The 15,132-nt window shown below is 39.8% G+C and overlaps 1 protein-coding gene and 1 long non-coding RNA gene across 8 annotated transcripts; both read right to left on the bottom strand.

The window, feature by feature from the left end:
* Nucleotides 1-1,351: 1,351 nt before the first annotated feature.
* LOC132608917 (uncharacterized) lies at nucleotides 1,352-5,875 on the bottom strand. Of its 7 annotated transcripts, XR_009570611.1 has the most exons (4): nucleotides 4,462-5,875; nucleotides 3,564-3,619; nucleotides 2,744-2,794; nucleotides 1,352-1,671 (listed from the first exon to the last, which is right to left on the bottom strand). XR_009570611.1 is itself a non-coding variant. In XM_060322718.1 (3 exons), exons 1-2 carry the CDS (start codon nucleotides 5,801-5,803, stop codon nucleotides 2,772-2,774), a joined length of 1,365 nt encoding a protein of 454 aa, XP_060178701.1. In that variant the 5' UTR covers nucleotides 5,804-5,875; the 3' UTR covers nucleotides 1,352-1,671; nucleotides 2,744-2,771. The 7 variants fall into 7 exon arrangements, 4 of the variants coding, with proteins under 4 accessions (XP_060178701.1, XP_060178699.1, XP_060178700.1 ...); XR_009570610.1 differs by having other exon boundaries at nucleotides 3,564-5,875; XM_060322718.1 differs by lacking the exon at nucleotides 3,564-3,619.
* A 306-nt stretch (nucleotides 5,876-6,181) lies between these two features.
* On the bottom strand, nucleotides 6,182-10,255 carry LOC132608924 (uncharacterized). The gene is made up of 2 exons (XR_009570614.1): nucleotides 7,574-10,255; nucleotides 6,182-6,501 (listed from the first exon to the last, which is right to left on the bottom strand). It is a non-coding gene; the product is annotated as an uncharacterized LOC132608924 (long non-coding RNA).
* Between the last annotated feature and the right edge of the window lie 4,877 nt (nucleotides 10,256-15,132).

The raw sequence follows: 15,132 nt of genomic DNA, 5'->3' as shown, positions 1-15,132 counted from the left end.
GATCACTGTTGCTGTTGGGCTTTGGCCCAGAAGATTTCCTGTTTTCCTATAAAGGCTGGACGGAGAGAGAAAAGGTTGTTTCGTTGGGCCTTGGCCCAACATCGATTGCGGAAGACGACGAGTCTTGGACTCGTACGCGATAGCCATGCATAAAAAAAACGGAAGAAAAGGATTAATATAGTGAAGATATGCAAGACACGCTAAAAAAAAGAAAACAAGTAATCGAAACCAAATAAACCATCACATAAATAATAAACAACAGTAGGACCTTGACGTGCCAATATAATAAAGCAATCTCAACAGACGACTGATTTATATGTGTAATATATGTATATATTATGTATATACATATACCTAATCAAACAGCCCACACTTGCAAATGCACAAACATATATGGACTTAAACAAGGATAAACTCATCACAACATTCATATAGACCTGAAACTATTCTTTTACTATTTAACACATTTTAAGTATCAGCAGCTTACAAATGCACCAGCAATAAGTCAGCAAACCAAACAATAAGATAATGACCCCTTTTTCATTTCAACAACTCATACACTTAAGAGGACACCAAATATCACTGAGGCAAATTTCAGTTCAAATCAATTTCTAGTTTATTAGAACCTACACTGAAGATGACAGGACACAGAGTATGGCATTTTAGGAACAGCTATAAACTGTATAATGGGATCACTGGGTACTGATTAAGACCAGCTATTTATTCGATATCGAAGCAGTCTGACGTTACTTCAAGCTACCCAAATATCAAACAAACACTCACAGGTTCCAGATGGATCAGACAATCATCAAACATGCTACATAAACATCCTTAGCAATTTGACTTAAACAAAGCCTACAAGCCAGCACAATGCAATCAAACTATTCCATAACCCATTTAAGTATTTAAAACCAAACTAGTACCCAGTTGCTTCTAACACCAAGTTCAGGATGCTTAGGCCCCATCCAACCACTTCGAAATTCATCTAAAAGTCTTGTTCAATCTAAACTCTTCAGGCCAAAATTAAAGGTGACAAGGAAGCAACAAGTTTATCCCAAAATGTGACAACCACAGAGGTTACAAACACAGATTTCAAAGAAAAATTATACTTCAACCAAAATACACTTAGTTCTAATTTCAAGACTGGGAGCAACAGTCTACTCAACTGGTAAAACTAACATAACAAACAGTTGGTTTGCCTAATATATTTGTAGAAGGGGATTATTTACTCTTGAATGTAGCTTATATGAAAGAAGAAAAAAAGGGTTTAATTGTCACGACCCAACCCCGTAGGCCGCGACTAGTGTCCGTGCTGGACACCCAAACGTACCCAATAACCCAAACCAACATATTATCAAAATATATTAATATAAAGGTTAGTTGGCGCTACTAAATATCACAGATGAACAGATTTTGCACGTAGAGGCCGATAAGGCCATCACCGATCATAACAACCCAAAACATATACAGAACCCACACAAGTCTGTCTACAGACCTCTACAGAACATAACAGAATCATAAGATGGGACAGGGCCCCGTCGTACCCCTGAATAGCGTACATATATACAATAGCAGAAGATTGTACCAAAATATAGGCTCCGGATAAAGGAGCGCTCCAAAATAGCAGAATAAGATCCTAAGCGGACGGATCAGCAAACCTGTCGTCGGTACCTGCGCGGCATGAAAACGCAGCCCCCGAAGAAAGGGGGTCAGTACGAAATATGTACTGAATATGCAAAGCCTGAATTACAGAAACAAAATCATAACTGGTACAGAACGTACAAAAAGTAAATAGAAAACCCAAAGTATCAGATACATATTTTCAAAACATGCAGAGTGTGTACAGAAACATATGTCACATGAAATCCGGCCCCTGCCAAGGGACTCGGCAGACAGAACGTGGCCACCCTCCCGACGCTGGTGCCACAACACAGAAGAATCAGAACAGGGGCATAACCCTGTAACATAATATGTCATATCAGATGGCCATAGCAAATCATATCAGAACAAGCGTACATGGCACAGCATACTCCACAAACCCATGTACGCGTATACCTGCCCCCTCACATCGAGGCACGGCGAACAATGCAAAGGATCACGCTTGACAACATATCCTGGCCCGGGCTCAGTGTGGGAAACATTGAGGCATCCACGAATGGAGTAGTGAGAAACTAAATGCAATAAAAATACCATATATTTCCAGAGACTCAATGAGGCATATCGGATGACAAATCAAACCAATGAAATCGGACGGAAACATAGTAAGTAAATTTAGATGTCATAACGGGTTACGGAGGCATAATCTATCCGAGATCGTTTTCAAGATTCAAAACAATTTATAAGACTTAATGAAATATTTAAAATAGTTTTTATTTAGTAGATAAAGGAGTAGTTAGAGTATCTCTAACGAAAACGCTCGAAGACAAGTCATAGACACATAAAGGGTAAAATTGGAAATAGTGGGCCCACCTCGGGACCAATGAAGCGGTGGGCTCAAATTACGTATTTTTAAGCTTATGGGGTCACCTACAAAGGTTCTAGGACATTCCATAACTTCGTAAGCAATTTGGGAAAAAATTTCATAATTTTTCATCAAAGCATACTTAAGGAATTCAATTCTATTGAATGAAAAAGCGACGATTTCAAACGCGGATTCCGATGGACAGAATATTCCCCGAGGCGTAAATCCAAGCCTAGTACATCTAGGACATGCCAAGAGAAGAATCGGGATAGCTTTACATACCTTATATGCTCTTTACGCCTTTCCAAATTCAATTCCCGTTTCGCCCAAAATCTGCAATTGGTCACATTTACCAATTCTCAATTTCCAATCTTTAAGTATTCAATCTTTATTCATAATTGCCTACAGAAATTTGGGCAGCATCTCCCCTATACATATAGCATCCCCGAGAATTTAACTCGGCCAAAACAATCAACAACAACCCAACAACAACATCAACAACAACAACAATCACTATAAACACAATATAACTTAACTAGCTATCTTTCCAACATAATGTCATAACCTTCATTTCAACTTCAATTTCCAAACTAATCTCAATGGTTTCACATTCATCATTAATCTAGATCATCACAATATAATTTGGAAATATTTCATATCATTTCTACGAAATATTCACAAGATATACAAAATATACAAACTTTCCACCAAAACATAATTCACCCAAAACTTCAAATCTTCAACCTACATATTCATAACATATTTCCATCTTCCAATTTCATCAACCATAATCATAATTCACATCTTAACAACTTCATTTCCATAATATCACAAAATCATTCTAAAGTGACATAATCTTCTACATTCCAACTTCAACCAAAATTCATTCAACTTTCATTCCCAATATAATTTTCACCATAACCACAACTAATACAACATAAAATTCAACTCATATATGTATACAACATATATACACTCATGGCTACATATATATATACATACCCACTTTGCAAACTTCCTTATTTCCATAATTTCTACTCATTTCCACATACCACAACATAAACAAACCTTCATAACATAAGAAAAAGAAATTGATTCTTACCTTTTTCTACAACTCCTTCACTTGAACAAGTTGTCAACTTGAAGAAATAAGTGCTCCTTCTTCCAAAACAATTACACCAAGTTGTAAAGGACCCTTAAATTAGTAGGAATACCACAAGAAAATAATTTTTGGAGGAAGATTTGGAGGGGTGAATTTTCTATGGCCAAACCCGAAATGGCCCTTTTTTTTGCTCTTGTTTTGTTTGTTCTTTCTCCTTCTAAGTTTCTTGAATCATCTAAGGGATAATGATCCCTTTATAATTAATTTGCCACATGGAAATTAATTAATTTGGTGGGCTTGGACCAGGTATGGCCGGCCACCCTCTCACCTTGGGCCTAAATTTTTCTTTTCATTTTTTTGGGCCAACTCGGTTGGTCCCGAGTTGGGCCTAGCCCACTGACCTTTCGACCTTAAAACGTCCATATCTCCTTGTACCGACGTCACCTGGGAACCCACGACCTATGGTTGGAAAGATAATTCAATTATCTACAACTTCTAATTCTTGGTATTTTTCCAAATTCCAAACATATAATACCGTTTTTGCCCCCCAAAGTCAGGTCACCCGAAAACGTTTTCTTAAAAATATTCGTTTGGAGGACTTCCACTTTGATTTGGCCCAAGGGTCCTTCTTGAGTTGTGTTTAACTTCACATATGTGATTCATATAATTTGTCACATGTCCCAAAAAAAAAAATCTTGACGTGTGGGCCCCACCTCAGCTTACAAATAATTCGACGTTCAAAAATACGGGATGTAACATCCTCCCCCCCTTTAGAACATTCGTCCTCGAATGTTAAATTAATCTTATAGGGTCTTGTAAGCATTTTGGGGAAAATATATCACAAAGTAGAGGCTAGATCTTTCAATACACTTATATTTCGAAAAAGACATTAGTATACCTGTATCCGCGTTTGGTAGCGCCTCCGGGTCCTGTCGACTAGTCAAGGCATAGATGCGGTTCGAAGGACCGCTTGAACTGGGAGCCCCGCCACTACCTCTGCCGCGGCCTGCTGATGTCGACGTACCCTGCCCCGCAGGGCGCATGGCTATCGAAGGAGACGATGACCCAGCGACTGATCCGGTAGGCTGCGCTGCACCTCCCAAATTACCCTTATACGGACACTCTCTCACAGTATGGCCCTGACGGCCACAAGAATAACAAGCACCTGTAGCACGGTAGCACTCTCCAGGGTGGTATCTCCCACAATAAGAACACTGAGGCCTGGGTGGCCTCGTCTGACCGGAACTCCTGTCTACCCGCGAACCTGAAACCCCGGAGCTCTGGCCTGCTCCTAAATACCCTGGGCTATCAAATCTCCTGCCTGAGAACTGCGGAGGTGTGCTCTGTGCTGGCTGGGAAGAATGCCTGCTAGACTGCTGCTGCTGCTGAGGCTGCCCACTCCGAAATTCCTCAAAATACCCAGATGATCTGGCCCTCTTGGGCTGTCTCCGATCCTGACTCCTATCGGGCTGATGACCCCTGTGCCGGTCCTCCATGCCCTGAGCGTGCGCCTGAATCCGGGCAATATCCATATCGGGCTGAGCGGCCAATACCAAGCAACTGTCGACAAAATAACGGTCCAGCCCCATAATATACCTGTGCATCCTGTCAGCCATAGTAGCTACCACAGCAGGTGCATATCGGGCCAATGAGTCGAACTCCATACTGTACTCTCGAACACTGCAGCCCCTCTGTCTAAGCAATAAGAATCTGTCAGCCCTGGCCCGCCGTAACTCCGGAGGCAGAAAATGGCTAAGAAAAGCCTCAGAAAACTCATCCCAGACTGCTGGGGGAGCACCAACGCCTCTGGCTAACTCCCAAGACTCGTACCAATTTGCTGCTACATCATACAACCGGTACGAAGCCAACTCCACTGACTCTGTCGCAGATGCCTTAATCAAATGTAACGTGCGCCGCATCTTCCTGATAAACTCCTCAGGATCCTCCTCGGGCTTTGTCCCGAAGAACTCTGGAGGATTACAGGTCAGGAACTCACGAGCTCTCGAACTGTCACGTCTGTCTGCACGACCATCCCCAAGTCCGTGCCTATGAACCTGCCCTGCTACCAGTCTGGTCAACAACTGGACCGCATCTCTCATAGCCCGATCCTCAGCCCCTGGCTGTGGAGCTGGAGGCTCAGGTACTGGAACCTCTGGAGCTACTGGTGGAGCTGCCCCAGACTCCTCTGATGATGAAGACGTAGCAGAGTCTGCTGGCCGGGACGCAATATCACGCATCATCTGAGCAAGGGTCCGAGTACCCTTCTGAGCCCGGCTGGTCTCTCCTACCACGCCCTTTTTCTTCTGGGCAGCCGTCGCTTTTTTCGGAGGCATCACTGAAAGAAAAACAACAACGGATCAGGACAGAATCATCCTAATAGCACAGCTCTATTGCACGATCTAAGATTTCAAAAAAAGAAACACCCTAAATGTCCTGTAGCTTCCTGTTTATAGGTGTGGTGCACAACACACCGATAAACAAGACTCTACTAGACACGGTCTGTAGACGTTCCGAGGACGAACCGCTCTGATACCACTTTTGTCACGACCCAACCCCGTAGGCCGCGACTAGTGTCCGTGCTGGACACCCAAACGTACCCAATAACCCAAACCAACATATTATCAAAATATATTAATATAAAGGTTAGTTGGCGCTACTAAATATCACAGATGAACAGATTTTGCACGTAGAGGCCGATAAGGCCATCACCGATCATAACAACCCAAAACATATACAGAACCCACACAAGTCTGTCTACAGACCTCTACAGAACATAACAGAATCATAAGATGGGACAGGGCCCCGTCGTACCCCTGAATAGCGTACATATATACAATAGCAGAAGATTGTACCAAAATATAGGCTCCGGATAAAGGAGCGCTCCAAAATAGCAGAATAAGATCCTAAGCGGACGGATCAGCAAACCTGTCGTCGGTACCTGCGCGGCATGAAAACGCAGCCCCCGAAGAAAGGGGGTCAGTACGAAATATGTACTGAATATGCAAAGCCTGAATTACAGAAACAAAATCATAACTGGTACAGAACGTACAAAAAGTAAATAGAAAACCCAAAGTATCAGATACATATTTTCAAAACATGCAGAGTGTGTACAGAAACATATGTCACATGAAATCCGGCCCCTGCCAAGGGACTCGGCAGACAGAACGTGGCCACCCTCCCGACGCTGGTGCCACAACACAGAAGAATCAGAACAGGGGCATAACCCTGTAACATAATATGTCATATCAGATGGCCATAGCAAATCATATCAGAACAAGCGTACATGGCACAGCATACTCCACAAACCCATGTACGCGTATACCTGCCCCCTCACATCGAGGCACGGCGAACAATGCAAAGGATCACGCTTGACAACATATCCTGGCCCGGGCTCAGTGTGGGAAACATTGAGGCATCCACGAATGGAGTAGTGAGAAACTAAATGCAATAAAAATACCATATATTTCCAGAGACTCAATGAGGCATATCGGATGACAAATCAAACCAATGAAATCGGACGGAAACATAGTAAGTAAATTTAGATGTCATAACGGGTTACGGAGGCATAATCTATCCGAGATCGTTTTCAAGATTCAAAACAATTTATAAGACTTAATGAAATATTTAAAATAGTTTTTATTTAGTAGATAAAGGAGTAGTTAGAGTATCTCTAACGAAAACGCTCGAAGACAAGTCATAGACACATAAAGGGTAAAATTGGAAATAGTGGGCCCACCTCGGGACCAATGAAGCGGTGGGCTCAAATTACGTATTTTTAAGCTTATGGGGTCACCTACAAAGGTTCTAGGACATTCCATAACTTCGTAAGCAATTTGGGAAAAAATTTCATAATTTTTCATCAAAGCATACTTAAGGAATTCAATTCTATTGAATGAAAAAGCGACGATTTCAAACGCGGATTCCGATGGACAGAATATTCCCCGAGGCGTAAATCCAAGCCTAGTACATCTAGGACATGCCAAGAGAAGAATCGGGATAGCTTTACATACCTTATATGCTCTTTACGCCTTTCCAAATTCAATTCCCGTTTCGCCCAAAATCTGCAATTGGTCACATTTACCAATTCTCAATTTCCAATCTTTAAGTATTCAATCTTTATTCATAATTGCCTACAGAAATTTGGGCAGCATCTCCCCTATACATATAGCATCCCCGAGAATTTAACTCGGCCAAAACAATCAACAACAACCCAACAACAACATCAACAACAACAACAATCACTATAAACACAATATAACTTAACTAGCTATCTTTCCAACATAATGTCATAACCTTCATTTCAACTTCAATTTCCAAACTAATCTCAATGGTTTCACATTCATCATTAATCTAGATCATCACAATATAATTTGGAAATATTTCATATCATTTCTACGAAATATTCACAAGATATACAAAATATACAAACTTTCCACCAAAACATAATTCACCCAAAACTTCAAATCTTCAACCTACATATTCATAACATATTTCCATCTTCCAATTTCATCAACCATAATCATAATTCACATCTTAACAACTTCATTTCCATAATATCACAAAATCATTCTAAAGTGACATAATCTTCTACATTCCAACTTCAACCAAAATTCATTCAACTTTCATTCCCAATATAATTTTCACCATAACCACAACTAATACAACATAAAATTCAACTCATATATGTATACAACATATATACACTCATGGCTACATATATATATACATACCCACTTTGCAAACTTCCTTATTTCCATAATTTCTACTCATTTCCACATACCACAACATAAACAAACCTTCATAACATAAGAAAAAGAAATTGATTCTTACCTTTTTCTACAACTCCTTCACTTGAACAAGTTGTCAACTTGAAGAAATAAGTGCTCCTTCTTCCAAAACAATTACACCAAGTTGTAAAGGACCCTTAAATTAGTAGGAATACCACAAGAAAATAATTTTTGGAGGAAGATTTGGAGGGGTGAATTTTCTATGGCCAAACCCGAAATGGCCCTTTTTTTTGCTCTTGTTTTGTTTGTTCTTTCTCCTTCTAAGTTTCTTGAATCATCTAAGGGATAATGATCCCTTTATAATTAATTTGCCACATGGAAATTAATTAATTTGGTGGGCTTGGACCAGGTATGGCCGGCCACCCTCTCACCTTGGGCCTAAATTTTTCTTTTCATTTTTTTGGGCCAACTCGGTTGGTCCCGAGTTGGGCCTAGCCCACTGACCTTTCGACCTTAAAACGTCCATATCTCCTTGTACCGACGTCACCTGGGAACCCACGACCTATGGTTGGAAAGATAATTCAATTATCTACAACTTCTAATTCTTGGTATTTTTCCAAATTCCAAACATATAATACCGTTTTTGCCCCCCAAAGTCAGGTCACCCGAAAACGTTTTCTTAAAAATATTCGTTTGGAGGACTTCCACTTTGATTTGGCCCAAGGGTCCTTCTTGAGTTGTGTTTAACTTCACATATGTGATTCATATAATTTGTCACATGTCCCAAAAAAAAAAATCTTGACGTGTGGGCCCCACCTCAGCTTACAAATAATTCGACGTTCAAAAATACGGGATGTAACATTAATCTTCAGAGATAAAACTGAAAAAATGGGTAGTTAAACTGTTCGAGCAGCTAACTATTTTACCATTTAGACAATTGAACCAATTGGTGAAAGACATCTGAGATGGCACTTGAGGTAAACCAGTTCAGAAACTAAACTTTGTTTAGACAAAATAAGGACATAAATTGACTTCCAAGTTTGAGTTATCTTGTAGTCTTTTACCAGAAGCCAGCAAGTACATTTCTTATTCTTTTCTTTAATCTCAACAATTTATAACACCTGACAGTATGCAGCAAGTATAGCAAAACCAATCTTACTTTCACCATGACAGTTTGATATTTCAAATAACAACAAAGGGACTTAGACTTAAAAGAGGCACTGATAACCATCTTATACCAAAAGAATGTGATGTATCACCTTTTTATGTCTTAATGTAAAGATATTAGCCTCATTTTGTGAAAACTTTGACAAGATTCATCAGTGATGTAACAAGTTTAAGGGATTTCTTAAAGAGAACTAAATCAGACATCATGATGCTACACTCAGTTCTAGATATTATGATGGTGGGCAAATGGCCAACACTAAGTGACCAACCAGGACAAGAAGTCTTAAAGCCATTTTTGTTATTGTTTCATTATCAGTCATACATACCAGTTATATATGAAGGCTATCTTAATTTACTAGCTTGGCATTTAGATTTTCCAAATAATATTTTAACAAGTAAGCATATGTAGCCCTCCCCTTTTCATGCTTACTAGGACCAAGCAAATACTTGAACTTTTAAACTCCTAATCAGTTGAGAACAATAACCTCCTCTCAGAACTGGGACATGTCTTAAATTCAAAAAATTACTATTATCTTTTATTCATACTACACTTAATGTGGCAGAACAGCCAAAGCCAGCACATAGTCACACAAATCATGTCATGGGCTTCAACATACTCAAATAGCACACACACACATATACATACATGTTTGCTTAATTGATAGGGGTGTAAATATGATTAATCAAAGATCAAGTTAAGTGGCAAAGAAAACAGACCAATGTTTAACTAACATACACTTAGCCAAATAGCAACTGCCTAATCCAAATTAAAAAAAATGAGCTTATAAGCAAGCAACAATGTCCAATCAATCCCACATTTAAATTATTCATTCGGTTGTCCAAGCATGAAGCCCAAAACAGGTTAACAGAAAACTATCAAGATTAAGCATAAACAAGATTTAAACCTAACAGGCATGCTATAAGTATAACGCAAATTAAACATTAATCAAGAACATCCAAACATGTCTTAAACTAAACTAAAACGGAACGAAAGTAAAATAACAACAAACAACCAAATGAAACAACAAATTGCGTCATATAAACCTTTGAGCACATCCTAACGACAGTTGAACTAAACAGCTTAATTAAACACAGAAAACACACTAGACACAAGAACTAGAAAATGAAAAGGGGCATGAATTTTACCTTTTTTGAGTGCAGCGAAGTGAGGCGAGGGTTTTGATTCTACTTCGAAGACTACCAAATCCGAGCTTGCGATGCTCGGATTTACGACAACAACAGGGCAAACGAATACGAATTGAAGTTAGTATTTTGACCTGATATTAAAATAAGATTACGACTGCTAAAGAAACTTATTTTTAAGGAATTCTATGCGGCAAAAAGGGGTTATATTTTAGAGATTTTTCGAAGATTTAAAAAAAAAAAACAACAAAAAGGAGCTTGTTTCAGAACATAATTTCAAGGGAATTTTGCGATTCAAAAGCCTTGATTCTTAGGGGATTTCGGGGTTCTAGATCCGTTTTTTGCAAGGCAATTTTTTGGGGGTTTTAAAACCTGTCTAATTTCGAGTGATTGCCCCTTTTTCCTTTTTTTTTCTTTTCTTTTGATTCAACTCAACAACTTATTTATAGGTTTTTTTAGTTTTGTTTGAAGGAAGAGAGAGAAGAGCGGGTGACAAAGGGAAGTGGGGGACAGAGGGAAGTGGGAGCGGGGTGTAGGAGGCGGTGGTGGGGTTGGGAGATGATGAAGAGGAGCGGCGGTGGTGGGGAAACGAGAGAGAGGATGGAGCGAAGAGAGAGAGAAAGAGGAGAAAAAGAAAAGGGGGGGGGGGGGGGTGTCGGCTGAAGGAAAATATGAAACCCTAAGGTTTCATATTTTGTTAAAAGGGTATTTGGGCCGGGTCGGGTACAAATCAAACGGGTATGGGCTGGTCTGTTTGAATGAATAGTGGGCTGAAAAATGTTGGGTTGGGTATTAAAAATGTGGATTGGTCCAAAAATTGGGTTGGTTTCACAAATTAGGCTTTAGCCCAAAATAGTTTTAGGATTTAATTATGGACTGAATTAATATGGATTAAAATGTTACTTAATATAAAATATGTAATTATTAGTGCTCAGATAATAAAAAATGGCGTTGTAATAGTCGTGCAATAATATTTCGAAAATTCACAGTAAATAAACACTATTATTTAATCATGCAAAGATAAATGCGATGCGTGTGCGTAAGCTGGTAAAATGCCAAAATGATAAAAATTGTGAATACTACTACTAATAATAATAATAATAATAATAATGGCTAGTAACTGTAATGGATTAATGAAACGTCGGTATTGATAAGAGGCTAATTATAGAAAAAAATATAAATATATATTTTTTTTAATTTTCCAAAAATATTAGAAGCATAAATAGGTATTTCGGAGGAGAGGCGGGACAAAATTGGGTGTCAACAAGTTGAACCCTTACTTAGAATCTTTTGGTTTCGTAGACTTTAAAATAGAGTTGACTTTAGATAAACAACTTTAATTAACTTTAGGTGCCCTAATTCACCATAAATAATTAGGTGGCGACTCCCTTAACTTTAATTAACCCCGGAATTACCGGGATGTTGTAAACTATTTTGATCCTGGTTAAAATAGGGTATAACATATGTCACATCAGCTCTTTTACTCAATGAGAAGATGAGAAAGAAGCCTGAAAATCATGGTCAAGCTCTCATCACAGTAAGTAGAGGCAGGAGTTACCAAACGGGTTCGAGAAACTATGGTAGATCTGGAGCTCGTGGGAAATCTAAGATTCGATCCAAGTCAACAGCCAGAAATTGCTACAATTGCCATCAACCAGGTCACTACAAAAGAGATCGCCCAAATCTAAAAAGGGGCAAAGGTGAAAGCAGTGGCCAGAAGAATGACGACAACACAATTGCCACGGTGCAAAACAATGATAATGCCATTCTCTTCATAAACGAGGAAGAGGAATGCATGCACTTGGCAGGTTCAGAGTCGGAATGGGTGGTTGACACAGCAGCATCTTACCATGCCACACCGGTAAGAGATCTTTTTTACAGATATGTAGCAGGTGATTTCGGCACTGTGAAAATGGTAACACAAGTTACTCAAAAATTACGGGGATCTGAGACATTTGTATCAAGACAAATGTCGGATGCACATTGGTTCTGAAGGATGTACGCCACGTACCTGATTTGTGGTTGAACTTGATCTCGGGAATTGCCTTGGAACGAGATGAATACGAGAGCTATTTTGCAAATATAAAATAGAGACTCGCCAAGGGATCATTGGTGATTGCAAAAGGAGTTGCTCGTGGCACGTTGTACAGGACAAATGCAGAAATATGCCGAGGTGAATTGAACGAGGCTCAATATGAGATTTCTGCAGACTTGTGGCACAGAAGAATGGGTCATATGAGCGAGAAAAGATTGCAAATTCTTGACAAGAAATCACTCATTTCTTTTGCCAAAGGTATAACGATAAAACCTTGTGACTATTGTTTATTTGGTAAGTAGCATAGAGTCTCATTTGAGACATCGTCTGAAAGAAAATTGAATATGATTGATTTGGTATGTTCTGATGTTTGTGGTCCAATGGAGATAGAATCGATGGGCGGTAACAAATACTTTGTTACTTTTATTGATGATGCTTCACGAAAATTGTGGTTTTATATCTTGAAAACCAAAGATCAGGTGTTTCAAGTTTTCCAGAAGTTTCATGCTCTGGTGGAGAGGCAGACGGGTCGAAAGCTAAAGCGTCTCCGCAGTGACAATGGAGATGAGTACACTTCAAGGGAATTTGAAGGGTATTGTTCAAGCCATGGGATCAGACATGAAAAGACAGTTCCTGGAACCCCACAACAAAATGGTGTAGCTGAGAGGATGAATCGCACCATCGTTGAGAAGGTGAGAAGCATGCTCAGAATGGCTAAGCTGCCTAAGTCATTATGAGGTGAAGCAGTTCAGACAGCCTGTTACCTGATCAATAGGAGTCCATCAGTTCCATTGGAGTTTGACATACCAGAAAGAGTTTGGACCAATAAAGAAGTGTCCTACTCGCATCTGAATGTGTTCGGTTACAGAGATTTTGCACATGTACCGAAGGAGCAGAGAACAAAGCTGGATGACAAATCTGTTCCCTACATATTCATCGAATATAGAGATGAAGAGTTCGGGTACAGACTGTGGGATCTTTTAAAGAAGAAGGTTATCAGAAGCAGAGACGTAGTCTTCCGAGAAGGTGAAGTTAGAACTGCTGATGATCTGTCAGAGAAGACTAACAGTGGTATAGTCCCTAACCTTGTTACCATTCCTTCTAACCTTCCCAGAAGTGCAGAAAGTACGACCGACGAGGTTGCCGAGCAAGGGGAGCGACCCGACGAGATTGCTAAGCAGGGGGAGCAACTTGGTGATTATGTCGAGCAAGTGGAGTACCCTACTCAGGAAGAAGAAGAACAATCTCAACCTCTGAGGAGATCAGAAAGGCAAAGGGTAGAGTCATCCAAGTACCCGTCCTCAGAGTGTGTCCTCATTAGTGATGAGGGGGAGCCAGAAAGTCTGAAGGAGGTGCTGTCCCATCCAGAAAAGAGCCAGTGGATAAAAGCCATGCAAGAAAAGATGGATTCTCTACAGAAAAATGGCACGTACAAGCTGGTTGAACTTCCAAAGGGTAAAAGACCACTAAAATGCAAGTGGATCTTCAAACTCAAGAAAGATGGAAATGGCAAGCTGGTCAGATACAAAGCTCGATTGGTGGTAAAAGGCTTCGAACAGAAGAAAGGTATTGATTTTGATGAAATTTTCTCACCTGTTGTCAAAATGACTTCTATTAGAACCATTTTGAGCTTAGCAGCTAGCCTAGATCTTGAAGTGGAGCAGTTGGACGTGAAAACTGCATTTCTTCACGGAGATTTGAAAGAGGAGATTTATATGGAGCAGCCAAAAGGATTTGAAGTAACAGGAAAGAAACACATTGTGTGCAAATTGAACAAGAGTCTTTATGGGTTGAAGCAGGCACCAAGGCAATGGTACAAGAAGTTTGACTCATTCATGAAAAGTCAAACTTACACAAAGACCTATTTTGATCCATGTGTATACTTCAAAAGATTTTCTGACAACAACTTTATTATTTTGTTGTTGTATGTGGATGACATGTTAATTGTAGGATAAGACAAGGAGCTGATTGCCAAGTTGAAGGGAGATATGTCTAAGTCATTTAACATGAAGGACTTGGGCCCAGCACAATAAATTCTGGGGATGAAGATTATTCGAGAGCTAACAAGCAGAAAGTTGTGGCTATCTCAGCAGAAGTACATTGAACGTGTACTAGAATGCTTCAACATGAAGAGTGCTAAACCTGTTAGCACGCCTCTTCCTGGTCATCTGAAGTTGAGCAAGCAGATGTGTCCTATAACAAATGAGGAGAAAGAGGGCATGGCCAAAGTTCCTTATTCATCAGCAGTCGGAAGCTTGATGTATGCAATGGTATGCACTAGACCTGATATTGCTCATGCAGTTGGTGTTGTTAGTAGATTTCTTGAAAATCCTGGAAAAGAACACTGGGAAGCAGTCAAGTGGATACTTAGGTACTTGGGAGGTACTACTGGAGACTGTTAGTGTTTCAGAGGATCTGATCCAGTCTTGAAGGGTTACACAAATGCTGATATGGCAGGTGATCTTGATAATCGTAAATCTACTACTGGATACCTGTT

This window comes from Lycium barbarum, chromosome 9 (assembly GCF_019175385.1).
Source record: "Lycium barbarum isolate Lr01 chromosome 9, ASM1917538v2, whole genome shotgun sequence".
Lineage (NCBI taxonomy): Eukaryota > Viridiplantae > Streptophyta > Magnoliopsida > Solanales > Solanaceae > Lycium > Lycium barbarum.
This window is presented reverse-complemented; position numbering and strand designations above follow the sequence as displayed.

Bases quoted from the DNA above. Each gene is read 5' to 3' on its own strand.
- LOC132608917 (XM_060322716.1), bottom strand. From the start codon at position 5,803: ATGATGCGTGATATTGCGTCCCGGCCAGCAGACTCTGCTACGTCTTCA. The intron at 1,672-4,461 runs GTATACTAATGT...CATGCCGCGCAG, and splicing joins GCTACCAAACGCGGATACAG to GTACCGACGACAGGTTTGCT.